Source organism: Siniperca chuatsi, linkage group LG11 (genome assembly GCF_020085105.1).
Source record: "Siniperca chuatsi isolate FFG_IHB_CAS linkage group LG11, ASM2008510v1, whole genome shotgun sequence".
NCBI lineage: Eukaryota > Metazoa > Chordata > Actinopteri > Centrarchiformes > Sinipercidae > Siniperca > Siniperca chuatsi.
This window is the reverse complement of record NC_058052.1, coordinates 29,942,095-29,968,497: the sequence shown is the minus strand read 5'-3', so window position 1 is coordinate 29,968,497 and position 26,403 is coordinate 29,942,095. Positions and strand designations below refer to the sequence as shown.

The 26,403-nt window shown below is 42.5% G+C and overlaps 2 protein-coding genes across 4 annotated transcripts in view; both read right to left on the bottom strand.

Moving 5' to 3' along the window:
• Window positions 1–5,134, bottom strand: part of LOC122884938 (echinoderm microtubule-associated protein-like 4) — a 33,914-nt gene extending 28,780 nt beyond the window's left edge. Inside the window, exon 1 of one of the 3 annotated variants that reach the window (XM_044215469.1) lies at window positions 4,727–5,134. In XM_044215469.1, the coding sequence (XP_044071404.1) occupies window positions 4,727–4,751 (25 nt within the window). In that variant the 5' untranslated portion in view covers window positions 4,752–5,134. The remainder of the gene's footprint in view (window positions 1–4,726) is intronic. The other 2 variants (XM_044215468.1, XM_044215470.1) reach the window with 2 other exon arrangements.
• A 239-nt stretch (window positions 5,135–5,373) lies between these two features.
• Window positions 5,374–23,576, bottom strand: tspan14 (tetraspanin 14). The gene is made up of 9 exons (XM_044215471.1): window positions 23,419–23,576; window positions 17,570–17,650; window positions 16,967–17,017; window positions 16,589–16,735; window positions 16,317–16,487; window positions 14,893–15,018; window positions 14,735–14,785; window positions 12,418–12,531; window positions 5,374–7,538 (listed from the first exon to the last, which is right to left on the bottom strand). The coding sequence occupies exons 2-9, from the start codon at window positions 17,648–17,650 to the stop codon at window positions 7,473–7,475; spliced, it is 807 nt and encodes a 268-aa protein (XP_044071406.1). The 5' UTR covers window positions 23,419–23,576; the 3' UTR covers window positions 5,374–7,472.
• Window positions 23,577–26,403: the final 2,827 nt, after the last annotated feature.

The following is a 26,403-nucleotide window of genomic DNA, read 5'->3' as shown; positions in this document are numbered from 1 at the left end:
TAATAGACAGGTGACGGCCAATCAGAGGGCAGGATCTGTGCTCTAAAATGTATTGATTTATTATTGATTTACCAGGTACAGATGGGGAACAAACGAAAGGAAGAAGCTGAATAACAGAGAAACATCAGCTGCTTTGGTGCAGCAGGGCTCACTGAGCGGTTTGGTCAGGATCGGTCACCTGACCTCGGCCCAGCGTCACACCTGTGGAAGGTCTCGGCCCAGCGTGTCAGACAGCGCTCTGCAGCAGCGTCTCCATCAGACCAGATGATTTAATACAAACCTTCAGATCTGCGTGGGGACGTCTGTCTCTGCTGCCGTCTGTCCTTTAGCTGGTGTCTCTACCTGCTGCACTCAGGTGTGTCTGATCTCAGAGACGAGCTGCTTAATAAAGGCTGGATATATAACTGAGGGAGCAGCTAGTGGAGGAGGCGCTCGTCCTCCAGCAGAGCTCCTCAGACTCCAGCAGCCCTGAAGCTGCTCTGGAGGCTCGTGGAGGCCGGACTCCACGCCGACACACTTCCTGCTGCTGTCAGCTGGCGCCCGTCTGTATGTGACAACTATGTCTTTATTGTGAGGAGAGTGCAGAAAGCAGATTACTGATCGATCACTGAGCTAATCGATCAAGAACTGATCAGAAACTAACAGTATGTTTAGAGGGTTTAGATGGCAGAGAGTTTTTGGATTTAAATGAAGTTTAAATGTGCAGAGAATTTATAGTTTTTAGAAAATAATAAACTTTTTAAGGGTTTTTAACTGATTGTTTTGCGTGTCAGTGATTCAGAAACTGAGAAAAACTAAACGTTCAGTTCTGCAGACGCTGCAAGTGTCTGCATGTCTGCTTTACTACAACACACACACAGATATTAGGCTCTGACTCCAACAACAGCAGGGAGGGAAATCCACATTTTTCTCACACACACTCGTTTGTGTCTCTATACCCTGATTGATATGATGCATTCCTACGGTTGAACACACTCACTGTTCCAGGAAACAATACAACACACACACACACACACAGTCTGTCTGTCGGCCTCTGTGTTCGTCCGGCCATCATTGGGGGGGGGGGGGCATAGCACACAGCTGACCAATCAGTGTGATGTCAGAGTGTAGGTTTCAGAAATTCAGAAAGTTACAGAAATGATCAGACACAGTAGAGTCAGTAAAGTCTACTGCCTGTCACTTTAACTGGACTTCCTGTATCATGTTCCATTGTCTCACCTGCACCTGAAACAACTGATCAGCTTGTTCTTCAGACTGAAACTGTCAGTTTGAACGAGTCGTCTCAGATGCATTCTGGGATTTAAGGAGACAAAAGAACAAACTCACCTGCAGCAGTGATGACATCACTTCCTGCTGGACTGTTTGTGTTTATTCTCTTGTAAAAACTGAGGATTTCTGATGATGAGCTGCTCTGATTGATTACTGTGAGGTGAACTTAGGAAGTGATCGATCAGCTGCTGAATTACACATTTCATCTGGTTATTAATGTGGTTACTGACGACAGTTTAAACTAAATGTTTAATGAAGTTCAATAAGACTAATTTTACCCTGAAAACACCTGGTTCAGGTCCGGTCCTGTATGTGAGGATCTAAAGAGTTAACTTGACGTTTCTCTGTGGTTTAGGTCATTTGAGTCAGGCAGCTGTTAGTTCCCTAAAAAATACCTGTAAGTACCTGTAAGTAACAGCAAGTACCTGTAAGAAACTAACCACAATTACCTGTAAGTAACAAACAGTAAGTACCTATAAGTAACTAACAGCAAGTACCTGAAACTAACAGCAAGTACCTGTAAGTAACTAACAGCAAGTACCTGTAAGTAACAAACAGTAAGTACCTGTAATTAACTAACAGTAAGTACCTGTAAGAAACTAACCACAATTACCTGTAAGTAACAAACAGTAAGTACCTATAAGTAACTAACAGTAAGTACCTGTAAGTAACTAACAGTAAGTACCTGTAAGAAACTAACCACAATTACCTGTAAGAAACTAATCACAATTACCTGTAAGTAACAAACACTAAGTACCTATAAGTAACAGTAAGTACCTATAAGTAACTAACAGTAAGTACCTGTAAGTAACAAACCGCAAGTACCTGTAAGAAACTAATCACAATTACCTGTAAGTAACAAACAGTAAGTACCTGTAAGTAACTAACAGTAAGTACCTATAAGTAACTAACAGTAAGTACCTGTAAGTAACTAACAGTAAGTACCTGTAACTAACAAACAGTAAGTACCTGTAAGAAACTAACCACAATTACCTGTAAGTAACAAACAGTAAGTACCTGTAACTAACAAACAGTAAGTACCTGTAAGAAACTAACCACAATTACATGTAACTAACAAACAGTAAGTACCTGTAAGTAACAGCAAGTACCTGTAAGTAACAAACCGCAAGTACCTATGAGTAACTAACAGTAAGTACCTGTAAGTAACAAACAGTAAGTACCTGTAAGTAACTAACAGTAAGTACCTGTAAGTAACTAACAGTAAGTACCTATAAGTAACTAACAGTAAGTACCTATAAGTAACTAACCACAATTACATGTAACTAACAAACAGTAAGTGCCTGTAAGAAACTAACCACAATTACCTATAAGTAACTAACAGTAAGTACCTATAAGTAACTAACAGTAAGTACCTATAAGTAACTAACAGTAAGTACCTGTAAGTACCAAACAGTAAGTACCTATAAGTAACTAACAGTAAGTACCTGTAAGTAACAAACAGTAAGTACCTGTAACTAACAAACAGTAAGTACCTGTAACTAACAAACAGTAAGTACCTGTAACTAACAAACAGTAAGTACCTGTAAGAAACTAACCACAATTACCTGTAAGTAACAAACAGTAAGTACCTGTAACTAACAAACAGTAAGTACCTGTAAGAAACTAACCACAATTACCTGTAAGTAACAAACAGTAAGTACCTGTAACTAACAAACAGTAAGTACCTGTAAGAAACTAACCACAATTACATGTAACTAACAAACAGTAAGTACCTGTAAGTAACAGCAAGTACCTGTAAGTAACAAACCGCAAGTACCTATGAGTAACTAACAGTAAGTACCTATGAGTAACTAACAGTAAGTACCTGTAAGTAACTAACAGTAAGTACCTATAAGTACCAAACAGTAAGTACCTATAAGTAACTAACAGTAAGTACCTGTAAGTAACAAACAGTAAGTACCTGTAACTAACAAACAGTAAGTACCTGTAACTAACTAACAGTAAGTACCTGTAACTAACTAACAGTAAGTACCTGTAACTAACAAACAGTAAGTACCTGTAAGTAACAAACAGTAAGTACCTGTAACTAACAAACAGTAAGTACCTGTAACTAACTAACAGTAAGTACCTGTAACTAACAAACAGTAAGTACCTGTAACTAACAAACAGTAAGTACCTGTAACTAACAAACAGTAAGTACCTGTAACTAACAAACAGTAAGTACCTGTAAGTAACAAACAGTAAGTACCTGTAAGTAACTAACAGTAAGTACCTGTAAGTAACTAACAGTAAGTACCTATAAGTAACTAAGCACAATTACATGTAACTAACAAACAGTAAGTACCTGTAACTAACAAACAGTAAGTACCTGTAACTAACAAACAGTAAGTACCTGTAAGTAACAAACAGTAAGTACCTGTAAGTAACTAACAGTAAGTACCTATAAGTAACTAACAGTAAGTACCTATAAGTAACTAACCACAATTACATGTAACTAACAAACAGTAAGTACCTGTAACTAACAAACAGTAAGTACCTGTAAGTAACTTTATTTTTCTTTCATCCTGATTGAGTTCAGAAGCTCAAAGGGAGTTTTAATAATTTTATTGTGTTTCAGTTCATCAGCTGTTCTCACACTGAAGGTCTAACATTTATTATTCAGTTTCCCTATTTTATTTTTTAGTATCATTATTATTATTCAGACACTTTTTCGGTGCGTAACTTGTCAATAAAACATGTTTTATGACAGAATAAAACAATTATTGAATCAATAAAAGTTTAAAGTTCATCCAGATTTTTACTAAGTTTAAAAAGTGTAACAAGTTTCATTTTTAATGTTTGATTTTAAATAAATGTGATTATTGCTATTGATCTGCTGACGTCAGTCAACTCACTGTGACATCTGTTTATATACTGCAGCCACCGGATCTGACTACTTCCTGAAACACACTGAAACACACACACACACAGTCTGGATGAATAAATCATTTCCTGAGTCTTTGTTCTGCAGATCAGAGTCCACGCACGCACGCACGCACACACACACACAGTAACAAACAGTAACATATACACACACACACACACACACACAGTAACATATACACACACACACACACACACACAGTAACATATACACACACACACACACACACACACAGAGTGGTGTCCAAGCTGTGGTTCGGGGACCTGAAGCTTCACATCAGAGTACATGACAGAAACTTCACGAGATGTTTCGGATCTAACTGCCCCCCCCCCCGTTTCAAACACATCCAGGTCTTCATCTTTGGGGGGTCCAGGAATCTGAAGAGTCTCCATCAGGAGGAGCTGTTGGTTTTGTGGCCCTGCAGCCGCCGGAGGGGCGGTGCAGAGTATTTTTGATAAATACAGCAGTGACACGTGTAAAGCCGCCTGAGGCGCGTGCGGCTCTCACAGTCCCGCCGCTGCACGGACAGGTGACCAGGTGATCTTTAGGGCGGGAGCGGCGGCTGGGACTCACCTAAACTGCCGGTGAATCCGTCCATTTTCCGGTAGAAAAGCGGGAGTCCGGGCCGGAGGCCTGCGGGAGGCTGAGCGCACACTGCGGGCCTCCGTCCGGGTTTTTCCACCGCAGCGGGGGGAGGAAGAGCCGAGCCGAGCCGAGTCGGGTCTGTCCCCGCCGCGCTGCCCGCCGTGTCCGTCCGTCCGTGGGGCCGAAGATCCGCCGCTTTCCTGCGGACTGGGAGTTGAAGCCGCTCCCTGGAGGATCCGACAGCCGAAAGAGAGACGAGAGAAGCCGCGGAGCCGCAGACACGACGGACCGACGCTGCTGCGCGTTTCCGACTCCGCCTGCTCTGGCAGCGCGCGCTTCCCCCGGAGGAGGAGGGGGGAGGACTGAGGAGACGGGGGAGACTTAGGGGGAGGCAGGTCAGGTTTCAGCGTCTCACTGCAAACGTTCAGCTGCTGTTTCTCTGAGCAGCAGCAGCGCCACCCGGCGGCCACTCACCGTCATCACACAAACACTAACAGGAGGAAGTGACGCAATACAAACGTTTCTTCTTCATTAGTGTTTGAACTGTTACAATATACAATTAAAGCACTGTTTACCATTCATCAGTTCATAAATCAACAAACACATTTTTTAAGTAAAACTATCAGACAACAAACTCAGACGAAACTTCATTTTTATTTTGTTGACTATAAAAAGACAAAAATTCACTTTTATAAAACAGAATCCCTTCAGAATAAGTCGTCTATTTTTAAAGTCAAACACAAAAACTGAAATTAAATCATTAAAATCATGAAATGATAATTAAAATCATTAAACAGAAAGAAAAAAAAAATCAGCTAAAGCAGAAAATTTTACCGATAATTCAGATTTTTCTCTGGTTTGTTCTGATTGGCTCAAACATCCTGAAATATATATTCATACAAAACATTTCAACAAAAAAGCTTTATTCAAAGCTCGGTAACATGAATCCAGTGTCAATAAAGTTCTCAGTCTTCATATTCAATCAACATGTGATCACATGACCTGAAGCTGAAACATTTTAAAGGAGCAGTCTGTGATTTAACGTCGTCTGTTTGTTCAGACCACAGACTGTATTTAAAGATGGACGACACGTCAGCTCCCCGCAGTGAAGCCAGAACATCTGGACCGCCCCCTGCTGGCGGGCTGCAGTACAGCTCATAAGCCCCACCCCCTCCATGTTAGCGGGTGGGACACGAGCCAAACTAAAAACTCAAAGTACGTCAAATCAACTTTTCCCAAAGATGGTTTCTGTCACTTTAGGTCGTTCTCTTCACGCTGATGTTTGTTCAAGTGTTCGTTTTTCTTTTAAGTTTGATTTTAATTCGTTATTTGATGCTATAAAAACGGGGCTTCACGTCACGATTGACAGCTGAGCTCTGCTGGGTCCGCCGCGTGTGTGGGCGGGGCCTCGATACCGCGGCTCCAACCCGATCACTACTGCGCAGACTCCGGCTCCAAATGACGTCACCAGCCAAGATGGCAGCTCCCGTATCCGGGTAAGTTGGCTTCATTTAGTCCAGCGGGAGGAAGAGGAGACGCGTCGGCCATCTTAATTTACAGTCTGTGGTTTAAACTGATTTTAACTTCAGTTTGTTTATGTTTCAAAACTGGAAACTATTTCAAAACTTTTCAAGGAAAAACAAACATTTTGATGTTTCCAGTTTCTCTCTCTGGGTCGTATTTGTGGACAAGACGGAAAAGACTTCATCTTCTGCTACAGGATACCGAGACCAAACCGGATGCTACGAACCTGTTTTTCTATCAAAGGTTAATTTCCTGTTTTAAATCACTGAAACAGACGATGATGATGATGAAGGATGAGACTGAATCGATTAATCAGCATCTATTTTGATAATCAATTAATCATTTCAGTCTTTTATCAAATAGAAACTCTTCTCTGGTATCAGTTTCTGCAGCGTCTGTTTTATCTCAGTAAACTGAATCTCTGGGTTTTAGACAAAACGAGACGTCTGAAGACATCAACAACTCCTTTATGATGTTTTATAGACTGAATGACTAATTGATTAATAGTATATAAGTAATAATAATATAAGTAGATTAATCAATAATGAGGACAATCATTTCAGGACGAGTCACATGATGTTCAGAGACTGAAAGAAAACAGAAACAGGAACAAAAGACCTGAGTTCAATCTGATGATGATGAAGATGATGAGGGTGGCACTGAACGGTAAAAAGCTAATCAGGTCAAAGGTCACACTGGGTCAAGAAACAGTCACAGAGAAGACTGAAGCAGTAGAAAAGGGCCTGAATCTGCAGTGAGAAACAGTTTGTGTTCATTCTTAAACTGCAGGAAAAGTGAAGGCAGTCTGGTGCTGAGCAGGCACATGTCTGTTAGATGATGAAGCTCTCAGTGACAAAACAACATAAACAACGATATAAAAAACACAAATAAAAAAGCATCAACAGAACGTCCCGTTCTCACGGAGCCCTGAAGTCCAGAGAGATTTATTTTTTATCAGAAGATTATTAGATGCATCTTTCACACAGGAACAAAAAAAATATCCTCTTTCAGGACTTTGGAGGCTTCACACATTCAACACAACGCCATGTTTTCAGTTACCATAGCAACGAGATCACCAGAAGACGAAGTGATGACAGGAAGTGAAGGCAGATACAGCAGAGTTACTGAAGAAGAAGAAGAAGGCACATCTGACTGAAGAAACTTGGTCCAGTAACAGCTGATGGAGGCTCCGCCCCCTGCAGGTGTCGCTTCAGTAGCTGAATTTGACCTTCTCGATGTCAGAGATCAGAGTCCTGGCCAGGTAGATCCCCACCATCTGATCACAGTAAACAGGTAAACAGACATCAGGTACGTAACTCTGATAACTGCTGAGTCAACAGGAAGCTGTGAACAGTAGAAACCAGTAGACACACAACACTCGAATGTCTGATCTCACCTAATTATTGATTGATTAATTAATTTTAAGAACATATCAAACAAAAACACTAAAGATTTATCAGAATAAATACAGCCACTGATTATATTTCTGTAAAGATTTTAGATTTAAAGTTAGAATTTCAGACGAAATGTATTATAACAAGAGTACTTCAGTACTGTTACAGACACTACACACACACACACTACGCTTGATCCAACCCTCCTGGATAACTATCGTCCAATCTCCAAATTGCCTTTTATTTCGAAGATTCTCGAAAAACTTGTATCTAAGCAGCTCCTTGCTGCTGTGGAAAACAATAATACCTTTGAAAAGTTCCAATCTGGCTTTCGTCAGCACCACAGCACTGAGACAGCCCTTCTCAAAGTCACTAATGACCTTTTAATGAATGCAGACGCAGGCATGTGTTCAATTCTTGTGCTGTTGGACATAAGTGCTGCCTTTGATACAATTGATCATGGCGTTCTTTTAGATAGACTGAGGCACTGGGGGGGCGTATCTGGAACTGCACTAGACTGGTTCGCATCTTATCTGTCCAATAGGAAATTCTGTGTCAGCATTAATAACTTCAAGTCATCCTTTTACCATATCAAGTATGGTGTGCCTCAAGGCTCAATTCTGGGACCAATATTGTTCTCCTTATACATGCTTCCCTTGGGTGATGTCATCCGCAGACATGGTATTTCTTTTCATTGTTATGCGGATGACACACAGTTGTACTTTCCTGTCAAGCCCACTGACCTTAGTACGCTGAGTTCTCTGCAGGACTGCCTGTCTGACATAAAAAATTGGATGTCGATAAATTTTCTTCAGCTCAACTCAAATAAAACTGAAATCCTTGTTATTGGGCCCCAACACATCACAAAACAAATACTGCCATCTACTGATAACCTGTCACAACATATCAAGCCTGTTGCACGAAATCTTGGTGTCCTGTTTGATGGCAGTTAATGTTTTGAGCAACATATCACTAAGCTTGTCCAAACATGTTTCTATCACCTCAGAAATATTGCAAAAATACGATCTATTTTAAATCTTAGTGATGCAGAAACTGTTGTACATGCTTTTATCTCCTCACGCCTTGATTATTGTAACAGCCTGTTCACTTGTCTTAATCAAAAAGCTCTGACACGACTGCAGACTGTACAGAACTCAGCTGCTCGGCTGTAAACCAGGACCAAGAAGTATGACCACATAATACCTGTTTTTGCCTCTTTACACTGGCTCCCTGTTGGTTTCAGGATTGATTTTAAGATCTTGTTGATTACTTTTAAGGCTCTTCATGGCCCCAGATTATATTTTAGACCTTGTAATCCCTTATGAACCTTCACGTAGTCTGAGATCTTCGGGCAGGGGTCTCCTGTCTGTTCCCGAGTCCAGGATGAAAACTAAGGGGGACAGAGCTTTTGCCATCAGGGCCCCGAGGCTCTGGAACAACCTGCCCGAAGACATCAGGCTGTCTGAGTCAGTGTCTTCGTTTAAATCTCGTCTCAAAACACATTTTTATCTGAAAGCAGATCCTGATTTTACGTGAACTGGCTGTTTATTTTACTGTTTATTTTATTGCTTTTCTGTATTTCATGTGTTTTATTTCTTTATATTTCATCATTCACTGTGTTATTTTATTTCTCTTGTTGTGAAGCACTTTGTACTTTGTTTTGATAAGTGCTCTGTAAATAAAGTTTTATTATTATTTTATTACTACTGTTACAGTAACGGTACACACACACACTATTGTTACAGTAACGGTACACACACACACTACTGTTACAGTAACGGTACACACACACACACACACACACACACACACTACTGTTACAGTAACGGTACACACACACACTATTGTTACAGTAACGGTACACACACACACACACACACTACTGTTACAGTAACGGTACACACACACACACACACACACTATTGTTACAGTAACGGTACACATACACACACACACACACACTACTGTTACAGTAACAGTACACACACACACACTACTGTTACAGTAACGGTACACACACACACTACTGTTACAGTAACGGTACACACACACACACACACACACTACTGTTACAGTAACAGTGCGCGCACACACACTATTGTTACAGTAACGGCAGTGCGCACACACACTATTGTTACAGTAACGGTACACACACACACTACTGTTACAGTAACGGTACACACACACACACACACACACACTACTGTTACAGTAACGGTACACACACACTACTGTTACAGTAACGGTACGCACACACACCACTGTTAAAGTAACGTACACACACATTACTGTTACAGTAACGGTACACACACACACACACACACACACACACACACTACTGTTACAGTAACGGTACACACACACACTACTGTTACAGTAACGGTACACACACACACACACACACACACACTACTGTTACAGTAACGGTACGCACACACACTATTGTTACAGTAACGGTACGCACACACACTACTGTTACAGTAACGGTACACACACACACACACACTACTGTTACAGTAACGGTACACAGACACACACTGCTGTTACAGTAACGTACACACACACACACACACTACTGTTACAGTAACGGTACGCACACACACTACTGTTACAGTAACGGTACACACACACACTACTTTTACAGTAACGGTACACACACACACACACTACTGTTACAGTAACGGTACACACACACACTACTGTTACAGTGCACACACACACACACTACTGTTACAGTAACGTACACACACACACACACACACACACTACTGTTACAGTAACGGTACGCACACACACTACTGTTACAGTAACGGTACACACACACACACACACTACTGTTACAGTAACGGTACACACACACTACTGTTACAGTAACGGTACACACACACACTACTGTTACAGTAACGGTACACACACACACACACACACACACACACTACTGTTACAGTAACGGTACACACACACACTACTGTTACAGTAACAGTACACACACACACACACACACACACACACTGTTACAGTTACAGTAACGGCACACACACACACTACTGTTACAGTAACGGTACACACACACACACACACTACTGTTACAGTGGTACACACACACACACACTACTGTTACAGTAACGGTACACACACACACTACTGTTACAGTAACGGTACACACACACTACTGTTACAGTAACGGTACACACACACACACTACTGTTACAGTAACGGTACACACACACACACTATTGTTACAGTAACGGTACACACACACACTACTGTTACAGTAACGGTACACACACACCACTGTTAAAGTAACGGTACACACACATTACTGTTACAGTAACGGTACACACACACACACACACACACTACTGTTACAGTAACGGTACGCACACACACTACTGTTACAGTAACGGTACACACACACACACACACTACTGTTACAGTAACGGTACGCACACACACTATTGTTACAGTAACAGTGCACACAGACACACACTGCTGTTACAGTAACGTACACACACACACACACACTACTGTTACAGTAACGGTACACAGACACACACTGCTGTTACAGTAACGTACACACACACACACACTACTGTTACAGTAACGGTACGCACACACACTACTGTTACAGTAACGGTACACACACACACACACACACTACTTTTACAGTAACGGTACGCACACACACTACTGTTACAGTAACGGTACACACACACACACACACTACTGTTACAGTAACGGTACACACACTACACACACACACACACACACACACTGTTACAGTAACGGTACACACACACACACACACACACACTACTGTTACAGTAACGGTACGCACACACACTACTGTTACAGTAACGGTACACACACACACACACACTACTGTTACAGTAACGGTACACACACTACTGTTACAGTAACGGTACACACACACACACTACTGTTACAGTAACGGTACACACACACACACTACTGTTACAGTAACGGTACACACACACTACTGTTACAGTAACGGTACGCACACACACTACTGTTACAGTAACGGTACACACACACACACACACACACTACTGTTACAGTAACGTACACACACACACACACAGCTGTTACAGTAACGGTACACACACACACTACTGTTACAGTAACGGTACACACACACACACACACTACTGTTACAGTAACGGTACACACACATTACTGTTACAGTAACGGTACACACACACTATTGTTACAGTAACGGTACGCACACACACTACTGTTACAGTAACGGTACACACACACACACACACACTACTGTTACAGTAACGTACACACACACACACACACAGCTGTTACAGTAACGGTACACACACACACTACTGTTACAGTAACGGTACACACACACACACACACACACACACTACTGTTACAGTAACGGTACACACACATTACTGTTACAGTACCGTACACACACACACACACACACACACACACTACTGTTACAGTAACGGTACGCACACACACTACTGTTACAGTAACGGTACACACACACACACACACACAGTACTGTTACACTACTGTTGCACACACACACACATTACTGTTACAGTAACGGTACACACACATTACTGTTACAGTACCGTACACACACACACACACTACTGTTACAGTACCGTACACACACACACTACTGTTACAGTAACGGTACACACACATTACTGTTACAGTAACGGTACACACACATTACTGTTAAAGTACACAGTAATGTGAGAGTATTTGTACCTGCAGCAGAGAGATCACGATGAACACGATGGCCACAGTGTAGAGATTTCCAGGTAACCAGTCCTCCAACGCAGCGATGCAACCTTTAACGTAGATATGGTCACTCCACTCACCCTGTACAGGAACATTGAAGAACGTTAAAGAACATGTTCCCGAACCTTAACGACATGTTACAAGAGCAGGTTCATTATTGCACTATTTTTTATTACTTAGATTATTACATTGTATTATACCGTACATACTTATCAACCTCTAAATCCACTTTGGTACTTACACTTATTTTAGCTTTTACACTCAATTTATCTGACCTGTATTATAGTGTATTATATTTTCATTTGCTTAGTGCTTCTGTTCCTGTGTGCACTGACGTGACAGTGAGCAGCTGTAACGAAAGAGTTTCCCCTCGGGGATCAATAAAGTATTTCTGATTCCTGTTTGAACACAAGATCATTACAACATCAACAGTATGTTCGCGTTAGAAAATTAGAACATGTCATTAGTTTTCTAACCAGAACATGTTAACATATGTTTTTTAACAGGCCTGTTCCTACTAGAACACAAGATTCCTGTTAAAATGTAACGTCAGCCACACGTTCCCCTTAGGACATATAAACGTTAATTACATGTTTCTGTTTAAACACAAACAATACTGGATATTGATTTCATACTGAGAGTATTTCACTTCAGGTCACTCTGCCTGTGTGACACCAACCGTCTCATTGTAAATGTCACCAAAACACAGGCGATGGTCCTCGAGCCAGTGACTGACATCGAAAACCAGACCATCATTCAGGTGTCCTCGTACAAATACTTAGGTGTCCACATAGACAACCTTGGCAGGTTAACACGCATTGATGACCTGTGCAAGAGACTGAGGCTGTACGCAGCGAGCAGCCGGAGCATGCTGATGTTCAACCGGCAATCCTAGAGAGCAACACCAGATACAGAATTACAGCATGCAACTGAATAGCAGGCTTGCCACTATGCACAAAATAGCTATGAAGGAAATAGGGAAGAAAGAATATGAGCGCATACCGAGCCTGTACGAGCAGGCAGTCACGAAACGAGCAACAACAATCATTCCGGGTCCTCAACATCCCATTTTCTCTGAATACGAACCTCTGCCATCAGGAAGAAGTAGGGCTGGGTACCGCACTTCGATACTGTTATGGCACCGACTGAATTGCTTCAATACCATCGAGTATCAAAAAATGCCTCGTCATTCGGTACCAAATTTAGATACCTAAGGAGTAAATGTAATAATGTAATGCTGGCGACTGGCTGTCCAACGTTACACGTCGTAGAGGGGTGCAGGAAAAACGCTCCGTTATACCCAGCGGGGGGCTCACTGTTTGATTTTACCGCCAGCTGCTGCACAGATGACTAAATTAACTTTGTGCCCTGCTTGTTAGCTAGCCAGTACAGCTAACCTGTATCTGCTCGTCGAGGAGTCCGTTCACCGCATTGTGCGCGGGATGAAAGCCCCGGCGCATCCTCTCCCCGCCACCGCGGGGATGGATAACCTGAACCCGAGGCGGAGAGTGTTTCTGACTGCAAACATGGTGCTGCTAACAGTCCAACAGGTAGTCAGACCCGGGCTAGCAGCTCTTTAACACAGAGAAAGTAAGAGGTCTCAGTCTGTCACTATTTCCCACACAGTCATTCCCATCTTCTTCTTCTTCACTGGATTACGCAGACTAGACGTTACAGAGGCGTATTGCTGCTATACTGTTTGTTATTAAAGTTCCTTTCGACATTTATTTATATTTTACATAGTCCAATACTGTACAGATATTCCACCCGTTTCTTTATTTTAGTCCAGTTATCCAGGTTGATAAAAACTGTTTATCCAGCTTGCTCCTTTGAAGTGAGTGACTGCACCGTCGTTCATACCCAGCCCTGGGAAGAAGACTGTGCCAGAGTGCGAATCAAACCACTTGAAGCTATTGTTTGTTCCAGCCTCCATCAAGCTGCTGAGCTCTAATGCTAAATCTTCGTGCAATAAGCACTTTAATTCTTACAGTTTCTCTTTAAGCCGCCGTGTCGTCAATGTCTTTTATATTTTAAGATGCTTTCATGTGAAGCAACTGTCTCATCGTCTCAAACACTTCTCGTGTTTTTGTGATGTGATGATGTGAAGCCACGGACTGTGTCACTGTGACGTCACTGTGTTATAAACCTCTGCATTGTTTAATTATAATTTACACTGATAAATCTAAACTTCCTGTACTACCTGTAGAGACACACCTACCCCAACATGCTGACCCTCACCTGTCCCAACAGGAAGCTAGACTTAAAGAACAGGAAGTGACCTCACCTTTGGTCTGTTTCTCACGTCATAGCCACACTGAGTGTTCACCACTGAGTCCTGAAACAAACACAAACAAAAGTATCAACTTCAGACTTATTATACTGTTATGTAACCAGGGTGTCTAATCTTGTGTATTGATCAGTACTGATCAGTGATAAACTCACAGCAGGATCAGTGTTGCAGCAGGAGAAAGGAACGCCACACTTCTCTCTGCTGCGATGAGTCCCGTTACAGCTGAAATAAACGTTCAGATCCCAGTCGTCCGGTTCCTGAGCTCCACAGCAGTGGTTCTGTTAAGAGAACAAGATACTTAACAGGAATAAAGAAAGAAGTTACTTTACTAAACAAGAACAAGATCCTACAGGTTTAACTAAAGGTGTCTGAACTCCACATCATGACTAGCCTGTCCTTGTAATGGCTTACTTCACTGAACCGCTGGCTGGCTCGTTTCAGTAGGGAGCAGGGATTTGGTTTTGTTGATAACTGGCCTTCTTGTTTGGGCTGCCCCAACCTGCTGAGATCGGACGGCTCTATCAGACTGATAGCCCAGTCGTTGTCCCCCCCCCCGCTGTATTACGCACGAGTTCTCTTTCCCTAAATATGTCAATCACAAAAATCTAATTATCATCCCTACCATTGGTGGTGGTGAAGTGTCCCACAAAGCACCCGATAAAGTCCTACAAATCAAAATATTTAAGGTAATCACACATATATCCTCACACCGTGGCGTGAAAAAAATGTCCAATAATAATAATAATAATAATGATAATGAGGCATAATACAGCAGCTACTGCTAGCGCTACAGATTGGCCTACTAATGAAACTGCAGCCCCAACAAGACCCTCAAATTAGGTTTTATAAATATCAGATCACTGTCTACCGTAGCCTTACTGAGAAATTACTTGATTACTGGACAGGATGGGTTTATGTGAAACATGGCTGAAACCAAATCTCTTCCTACCATTAACTGAAGATTCCCCACCTGACTACACCAAAGCCCATGTTGCTAAACAAGGTCGAGGTGTTGCCTTAATATACAAGTCTATTTTCAATTTAATCTCCAATCTTGATATTAAATTTAACCCCTTTAAAGCTCTTGTATTAAAACCATCTCCATCAACAATGAGTTGCTTTGTCCAGAGAAAGAGTTGTTGTTGCTGCTACAACCACAGCACGCTTGTTAAGCTAACAGCGAATGGTTACAAACAAGCTAAAACGGGCCGTCTGTATGTAGTCGGACTGTTTATCTTAGTTTGACACGAATCTTAAAATTTGACAAACTCTTGTAAACTTCCTGCTGGCTGAGACAAAGCAGCGCCTCCCCCCTCCGCCAGGTAACTTACCTGCAGAGTCACAGCAGCAGCAGAGGGAGGCGGACAGAGGACAGGAGGACGGACTGACTGAGTTCTTCATTCTTTCCGAACTTTACTCAGTGTTTTTATGTCAGGGATCTTAGGCTCTTTATTTTACTGACATTTTAGATTTGTTTCCATTGGAATATTATTGAGTTTATGTAGTAACTTTACTGTTGCCCCCCCCACCGGACTTTCTATTTGAAACACAACCAAACACAGACGTGACGAGTTACCATCCTCTGCAGAGAGTCGATGAGGTTCTGCAGGTCGATGTCGTCTCTGTACCCTTTGATGTTTGCCAGGAAGAAGTCGTTGATCCACTCTCTGACCTGACTCTGAAAAACAACCGCCAGCACCGCCGCCGTCAGCTCCAGGATGAAGATGAAGCCGATCACGCCGGAAAACTGACCAGAAAAACACAAGGACTGGTTTAATGCGCAACAAAATGCGCAGCAAGATGTTTTTAAACGTACAAACGTTAGCAGACAGAAGTTTTTAAACGTACAAACTTTAGCAGACAGATGTTTTCTCTCAGAGCTCCCACACAGCCGGCGAAGCCCAGGATGAAGGTGACTCCGCCCACCACCAGGACCAACCAGACCGGGTCGAAACCATGCAGCTGGGTCACCTGGGTCAGATCCAACAGGATTCCCTGTAAACCACAACAGACCAATTCAGGAAAGGTAAACCAGTAAACAGTCAGTCCAGTACAAGAGGTCTAACTTTTAGATTTTAAAATGATGTGATGATAAATGTCATATGTAATCTGATAAAACGTGTGTAAAATCGCATTAAAATAATCAACTTAACTCATTTCGCTCTTATTCTAAATGATACAAGAGATAAATACTGTTGTGTGATTACTGAGTGAGTGTTCATTCACCTTTTCACTCCACGCCCAGAAACCAACTGAAATGAAGGCAGCTCCAGCCAGCTGCAACAAAGACACACACCAGCAATTAATCTGATCCAATAGAGACCAGTGTTTAGTCATATCCAAAAACAGACACAGACCTGCATTCATTTCTCACCTGAAAAAAACTAAACTTAATAAAGTGACATAATAAGCTGCATGATGAAAATTACAGCCCTTGTGAGTCTGACTGAAAAACTGCTCCATCACCGCTGGTTGATGTGAAATGCATGCTGGGATACTTGTCTAAAGTCACCAGCTAAAGTTTCCTGATAAACCAGGAGTGAGACCTCTACAGGTCATTCACACTGAACTGGTCTGTGACTCTGAACGAGAACTGAACTGTGACTGACGACGTTTCACTAGAACACGAGAACAGAGATTGAGAAAGATTTCACATTTCCTGCCGCCTCAACCACACAGGATACCGCTGACATCACTTCCTGTTAACTGACTACAGACAGGAAACACCTTTCAAAGAAAACACGGCTCAGTCAGTTTAACAAGTGAACATATAATCAGGTTAACGTGTTCAGGTAACCAGGTATATATGTATGTAGGCAGGTAACTCACCCAGAAGATGATGTTGTAACTGAACATCAGGTATTTGTAGCAGCAGCTGACCTCAGCGTTCTCATATCGATAGTAGTACATCTGTCACAATACACTGCAGTTATATACTGCACACATATACTGTTATATACTGCACACATATACTGTTCTATACTGCACACATATACTGTTCTATACTGCACACATATACTGTTCTATACTGCACACATATACTGTTATATACTGCACACATATACTGTTATATACTGCACACATATACTGTTCTATACTGCACACATATACTGTTCTATACTGCACACATATACTGTTCTATACTGCACACATATACTGTTCTATACTGCACACATATACTGTTATATACTGCACACATATACTGTTCTATACTGCACACATATACTGTTCTATACTGCACACATATACTGTTCTATACTGCACACATATACTGTTCTATACTGCACACATATACTGTTCTATACTGCACACATATACTGTTATATACTGCACACATATACTGTTATATACTGCACACATATACTGTTATATACTGCACACATATACTGTTATATACTGCACACATATACTGTTCTATACTGCACACATATACTGTTCTATACTGCACACATATACTGTTATATACTGCACACATATACTGTTATATACTGCACACATATACTGTTCTATACTGCACACATATACTGTTCTATACTGCACACATATACTGTTCTATACTGCACACATATACTGTTCTATACTGCACACATATACTGTTCTATACTGCACACATATACTGTTATATACTGCACACATATACTGTTATATACTGCACACATATACTGTTCTATACTGCACACATATACTGTTCTATACTGCACACATATACTGTTCTATACTACATATACTGCACACATATACTGTTCTATACTGCACACATATACTGTTCTATACTGCACACATATACTGTTCTATACTGCACACATATACTGTTCTATACTGCACACATATACTGTTCTATACTGCACACATATACTGTTCTATACTGCACACATATACTGTTCTATACTGCACACATATACTGTTCTATACTGCACACATATACTGTTCTATACTGCACACATATACTGTTCTATACTGCACACATATACTGTTCTATACTGCACACATATACTGTTCTATACTGCACACATATACTGTTCTATACTGCACACATATACTGTTCTATACTGCACACATATACTGTTCTATACTGCACACATATACTGTTCTATACTGCACACATATACTGTTCTATACTGCACACATATACTGTTCTATACTGCACACATATACTGTTCTATACTGCACACATATACTGTTATATACTGCACACATATACTGTTATATACTGCACACATATACTGTTCTATACTGCACACATATACTGTTCTATACTGCACACATATACTGTTCTATACTGCACACATATACTGTTCTATACTGCACACATATACTGTTCTATACTGCACACATATACTGTTCTATACTGCACACATATACTGTTCTATACTGCACACATATACTGTTCTATACTGCACACATATACTGTTCTATACTGCACACATATACTGTTCTATACTGCACACATATACTGCTGTATATACTGCACATATACTGTTATATACTGCATATACTATACTATACTGTTCTATACTGCACACATATACTGTTCTATACTGCACACATATACTGTTCTATACTGCACACATATACTGTTCTATACTGCACACATATACTGTTATATACTGCACACATATACTGTTATATACTGCACACATATACTGTTCTATACTACACACATATACTGTTATATACTGCACACATATACTGTTCTATACTGCACACATATACTGTTCTATACTACACACATATACTGTTATATACTACACACATATACTGTTCTATACTGCACACATATACTGTTCTATACTGCACACATATACTGTTCTATACTACACACATATACTGTTCTATACTACACACATATACTGGTATATACTGCACACATATACTGTTCTATACTGCACACATATACTGTTCTATACTACACACATATACTGTTCTATACTGCACACATATACTGTTCTATACTGCACATATATACTGTTACTACCACACTTCTATAGCTGTGATAAGTGACATATTCTCCATTCCTGTTATAGTTACAGGACAACACAACAACACAAAGAAATACCGGGGAACTCTACACAACAGCACAGTCTCGCACATTAATGTTGCACCGATCCTTCATTATGGCAGAAACGCTCGCAACCTAGTGAAAATCAGTCTGAGTCAGTCCCAGTGAGGCCCAGGTCCGAGCCGATAAAGTTAGCACTTTTGAATATAAGATCCTTCCCTCTAGAACATTGCTTCAACTATTTCAGGTATTGTGTGAGGTTTCGCCACCTAATTTCACCTTTATACTCCAGGAGACAAAATAAAAGAGGGGGAGAGATCGCCACTATTTTCTCCAGTAGTTTTACCTGCACTCGATGTTCTTTTGGCAGTTTTCAAACATTTGAATGCTTAGCAATAGTTTTCACAGCACAACAGCCTGTACTCACTGCGGCTGTCTATCGGCCCCCTGAACATCTTGGCAACTTCTTATCGGAGTTTTATGATTTTATGTGCATTGTTCTTCCCAGTTGTGCTAAAATCATTTTACTTGGTGATTTTAATTTTCATGTCAACGGCTTCACTGATTCGAGGGCTTTGGATTTCTTGGATCTTGTTGCTAGTTGCAATCTTGTTTAGCATGTACAGAGTGCCACCCACATTCATGGAAATACACTGGATTTAGTTTTTATGTTTGATGTTGAGATTTCATCCATTGCCAAGGTCCCTGTTTCTGATCGTTTTTGTGTATTTTTTAACACCACCCTTTCTACATCACATGGCTGTCTCATTAACAATAAAGTTATTGACTGGTGAATATCGTAGAAAAGGTTTCAGTCGTAGTCGTCTGGACACTGTTTTCAGAATCAAGACGTTTCGACTCCCATCCGGAAGTCTTTCTCATATTGTGAAAATGGTCTGAGAACTCTAATTTGTAAAATACTAAGCGTGTTATCAATACTTAGTCGGACGACGGATGCTACAATTATAAACTGAAAGTGTCTGCTCCGTACAGCAGCAGTCAGATTTCACTTATCGCGTGACGAGAGTAAGGAGAGCTGACCGACAAGACACTGGCAGAGGATTTGGTGTCAAAGCGAAAAGCAAAAGCGCCTATTTGGCAATATTTCAGATTTAAACCCAATGCTAATAGGGAACCTGATAACGTTAATGAGGCAATCTGTAAACTTTGTCAGATGAAGGTGACAGCATCTGGAGGCAGCAACTCTAATCTACACACAGTAAGCATTCGTTTTGTTCAAAGTAAGGGGAAGATCTAAAGATCTAATATTAAAGATCAAAGAAAGCGCTCTAGAGATATTGAGCACCATCAACGAATATCTTTTCTTATAAAATGTTGTCACGAGTTAATTAACTGGTGGGAAAACGTCCTCACCGTGGCATCCCTACTGTCGACGCAATTTCCGACCCCGTTTACTGATGTCTTTCCCACAGATGTCACTTTAGTCACTGTTCCTATTGAAACACGAGCCCCAACAACGAAGCCTCTTTCAAAGTCACTTAGATCTTTTCCTCCTGCCATCGTGATACAAAATCAGAATCAGCTGGGCCTGCATGTTTATACCAGCCACAGAGCACGATTGGATGTTAATTGCGTAATTGTACTATGTCAACGCAACGCAGACTGTTGGCAGGAGTCAAGTCAACGCAACGCCGACTGTTGGCAGGAGTCAAGTCGACGCAACGCAGACTGTTGGCAGGAGTCAAGTCAACGCAACGCCGACTGTTGGCAGGAGTCAAGTCGACGCAACGCAGACTGTTGGCAGGAGTCAAGTCGACGCAACGGCGACTGTTGGCAGGAGTCAAGTCGACGCAACGCAGACTGTTGGCAGGAGTCAAGTCGACGCAACGCGACTGTTGGCAGGAGTCAAGTCGACGCAACGCAGACTGTTGGCAGGAGTCAAGTCGACGCGCGCCGACTGTTGGCAGGAGTCAAGTCGACGCAACGCGCCGACTGTTGGCAGGAGTCAAGTCGACGCAACGCCGACTGTTGGCAGGAGTCAAGTCGACGCAACGCAGACTGTTGGCAGGAGTCAAGTCGACGCAACGCAGACTGTTGGCAGGAGTCAAGTCGACGCAACGCCGACTGTTGGCAGGAGTCAAGTCGACGCAACGCAGACTGTTGGCAGGAGTCAAGTCGACGCAACGCCGACTGTTGGCAGGAGTCAAGTCGACGCAACGCAGACTGTTGGCAGGAGTCATGTCAACGCAACGCAGACTGTTGGCAGGAGTCAAGTCGACGCAGCGCGGACTGTTGGCAGGAGTCAAGTCGACGCAGCGCGGACTGTTGGCAGGAGTCAAGTCGACGCAGCGCCGACTGTTGGCAGGAGTCAAGTCGACGCAACGCGACTGTTGGCAGGAGTCAAGTCCACGCGCGCGGACTGTTGGCAGGAGTCAAGTCCACGCAACGCCGACTGTTGGCAGGAGTCAAGTCGACGCAGCGCGCGACTGTTGGCAGGAGTCAAGTCGACGCAACGCCGACTGTTGGCAGGAGTCAAGTCGGACGCAACGCCGACTGTTGGCAGGATTCAAGTCGGCGCGCAACGCAGACTGTTGGCAGGAGTCAAGTCGACGCGCATAGCGCAGACTGTTGGCAGGAGTCAAGTCGACGCCGCGCCGACTGTTGGCAGGAGTCAAGTCGGACGCAACGCCGACTGTTGGCAGGAGTCAAGTCGACGCAACGCGCCGACTGTTGGCAGGAGTCAAGTCGACGCAAGCGCCGACTGTTGGCAGGAGTCAAGTCGACGCAACGCCGACTGTTGGCAGGAGTCAAGTCGACGCAACGCCGACTGTTGGCAGGAGTCAAGTCGACGCAACGCCGACTGTTGGCAGGAGTCAAGTCCACGCAACGCAGACTGTTGGCAGGAGTCAAGTCCACGCAACGCAGACTGTTGGCAGGAGTCAAGTCGACGCAACGGCGACTGTTGGCAGGAGTCAAGTCGACGCAACGCCGACTGTTGGCAGGAGTCAAGTCGACGCAACGCCGACTGTTGGCAGGAGTCAAGTCGACGCAACGCCGACTGTTGGCAGGAGTCAAGTCGACGCAACGCAGACTGTTGGCAGGAGTCAAGTCAACGCAGCGCTGACTGTTGGCAGGAGTCAAGTCAACGCAACGCAGACTGTTGGCAGGAGTCAACGCAACACTGACTGTTGGCAGGAGTCAACGCAACACTGACTGTTGGCAGGAGTCAACGCAACACTGACTGTTGGCAGGAGTCAATGCAACACTGACTGTTGGCAGGAGTCAATGCAACACTGACTGTAAGCAGTTAGCTCCCTCCTACACACAGTCGAGCGCTAATAAACTGCTGTTCAGCTTCAGTTAAACAGTAATTCATCAGGTTAAGTTTCATGTCTGAAGTTTAAAGTTTAACATCAGACTGACTTTAAAGTTAGCTTAGCTTCTGTAATACCGGATGTAAGTTAGTTAGGCGCTTTTCTGTTAATCTAAACGGACGTTTTTCTTTCTGTAAATTACCGACAAGTCCACCAACCCTCCGGTCAGTTTGTACGGTAACGAATAACTACCGTTAATGATGAGCTGTGAGTTCCTGAAGAGTTTCTGTTTGTTCAGAGCTAACAGGAAACGGCTAATGCTAACGCTAACTGTAAACTAACAGTGTAAAGTGTGAGTATAACCGGAGAAGTGAACTGTAACAGAGTAACACCGTCAGTCTTACCTCAGATCAGTCTGTATAAACACATCCAGGTTCCTCCGACACTTTAATCAAACAAACACAAACACGCCCTACTGATAACGGACTTCTTCTTTTGCTGCTGTTTCACCAGAATCTACTAGTTGTTGTTGTTCTTCTTCTTCTACTACTTCTTCCTCTATTTGGATTGGCGGTTGGCAACCAGCTTGCAGGTGCTTTACCGCCACCTACCGGACTGGAGTGTGGAACAGATTGGCTGAAATAAAGGACAAAAAATCAAAACAAAGAACTTAAATTCTCTCTGTTAACCTTGTTTCCTTCAGGTATTTAATCAGGTGACTGTATGTTCCCTGTGCCGCATCTCCAAGTGTGTTCCCTACAGTGAAACGTTGCTTATCTTTCTTTAATGCTGATGTCAGTTCCTCCCGCTCCTCCTCAGCCCTGCACTCCTGCACAGATTCAGGATGACCACAGTGTGTGCATCTACCACTTTTTGTTGTCTTTTATTTTTAAGTGTCTTATTAAGTCCAGTATGTCCCATCCTGAGACGGGTAATGGCTGCCTCTTCCTTTCGGTTCCTGCCCAGCCTTCTTCCCAACCCAAGCTGTTTCTGGAAATTATTAAGATGTCTTCGTGTATTGTTTATGTCCCAATTTTCTTGCCATACTTTTTGCATTTGTCTGTTTATGATTGTTTTACCCTCAGCTTTACAAAGTTCACTGTTTGTGATCTGAGTGATTGCATCCTCATTTCCATCTACTCCGACACGAGCAGGGACCCAAACGAAGCAACCCGTCAGACCCTTATCGTGCAGTCTGTATAGTAAATGATGGATTTCAAAAAGGACTTCAGCTCAACTGATAAGTAATCAGTGTTTCTTTTCTTAATAGCTCCTTCACATTGTTGTATGAAAACTGCAGCTCCTGTGCATCCAGTCTCAGGGTCTTTTGAACCATAAATAACACCAACTTATCTGCTATCCTCCCAGCTGATCCCTGTTCAGATTTCTTCCTCAGTTGTTGCTGTATATTAAAATCTACTGTAGGCATCACAAACAGCCAGGGAGGAATTGCTGAAGATGGGGCTGTTGGACTGTACTGTATGTTGCATAAATTTCCTATGCATCCAAAGCTTCTAAAACTGGTTTCATTGAGCCCCCAACAGTCCTGTAGGATGGCCTTAGCAGGGCGAGAGCTTCCGCCAGAAACAAAAACACAGTTTCTTCTTCTTTGAGGTTTTACGGCAGTCGGCATCCACGATGTTGTATTACTGCCACCTTTGGGTTTTATTCTCCCTTAGCGTCCAGTAATTTTACAGCCGTCTTTCCAGCCCAGTCATCCTTAAAAAACTAAATAACCATTTCCTCCCTGGACCACTGTCTCCACTCTCTAATGGACTTGTAATGTTGTCCTCTACCGGCTCTATTTTTCGTAACTGTGTCATCATTTCTTGTCTTTCTTTTGTAAATGTCCTGCATGATATAAGGACACGTTCAACTGTCTCAGCCTCGCAAAGACCTGTGGGATGTTTTCCTGTGATGGAAAGTGTACTGTTAATGTTGCTGTGCCCAGTTCTCATCCTGCTTATTAGGGACCAGAGCTGCCGGTCCCTCTTGGAATTGCCAATGTTCATTATTATTATTAATATTATTCCTAGGAAATCTGCGAATCCCATGCATGAAAATAAACAAAATCTTGCACATAGGTCCAGTCCTATACCAAACGTCCTCAACAGGAATTGTGGGCCAATAGTCCTGATGGTGGCGCTACAGCAACCGTCTAAACTTCATAACAAATCAGTCGTGCATAGTAGCACATTGCAACTTTCACCAAAACGTAGCCCAGTTTAGCAGAAATGTTCAGATGCTTCGAGCTGCCAGGAATTCTGAAGCCCATCGCTCTGTTTTTCTCAAACTGTAAAACCAATTAAACCCGTCTCCCACATGTTTCACGCAGTCGACACCAAACCTGCCACCCTGCCTCTTCAGACTGACCTCCACAAACCATCCAGCCAGATTTTCAAAATTTAAAAAATTGAGCCCACCGTGCATCAAAATGTTTGACCGTAAACAGCTACTGCAAATTCTCGATAAAATAAATCTCAGATGTTTATGAAAAACATTACAAAGCTTTGTAGTTATGGTCGATGTAGTGTGGTTATTTCAGAATTGTCTCTAAAACAGTATTTTGAATTCTATCCTCATGAAAACCATCGCAGCCTCTTTAAACATCAGTTTGTCATTTATGGAGCAATCAGTCTTTGTAAAAATAAATTACAGACATTTCTATGTTGTCTAGTTTGAAATCTGCCTTTAAGCCGTTATCTCAAGCCTGGTGGCTGCATGAGTCTTAGTGTGAAGCCGCCTCTGGTCTTCGGTTTGAGCAGGTAGCTCAGCGTGATCACGACGTGATGAAGGTTGTGAGTTCAAGACCCCGGTGATGCACAATGAACATCTTATGTCAGTAGACATCAGCCCTGCTGCTGTGCATGTTGTCCTTCTTTTTCATCTTCCTCCTCTTCATCGTCCTTCTTGACTGAATAAGTCCCTTAAGACTCTCCAGCTGATCCAGAATACTGCGGCACGTGTACTGACAAGAACCAGGAAAAGAGATCATATTTCTCCAGTATTAGCTTCTCTGCACTGGCTCCCTGTAAAATCCAGAATAGAATTTAAAATCCTTCTCCTCACCTACAAAGCTCTTAATGGTCTGGCGCCATCGTATCTTAAAGAGCTCATAATACCTTATTACCCGACTAGAACACTGCACTCCCAGGATGCAGGGTTACTTGTGGTTCCTAGAGTCTCCAAAAGTAGACTGGGAGCCAGAGCCTTCAGTTATCAAGCTCCTCTCCTGTGGAACCAGGTCCCAGTTTGGGTTCAGGAGGCAGACACCATCTCCACATTTAAGAGTAGGCTTAAGACTTTCCTCTGTGATAAAGCTTATAGTTAGGGCTGGCTCAGGTGAGTCCTGAACCATCCCTTAGTTATGCTGCTGTAGGCCTAGACTG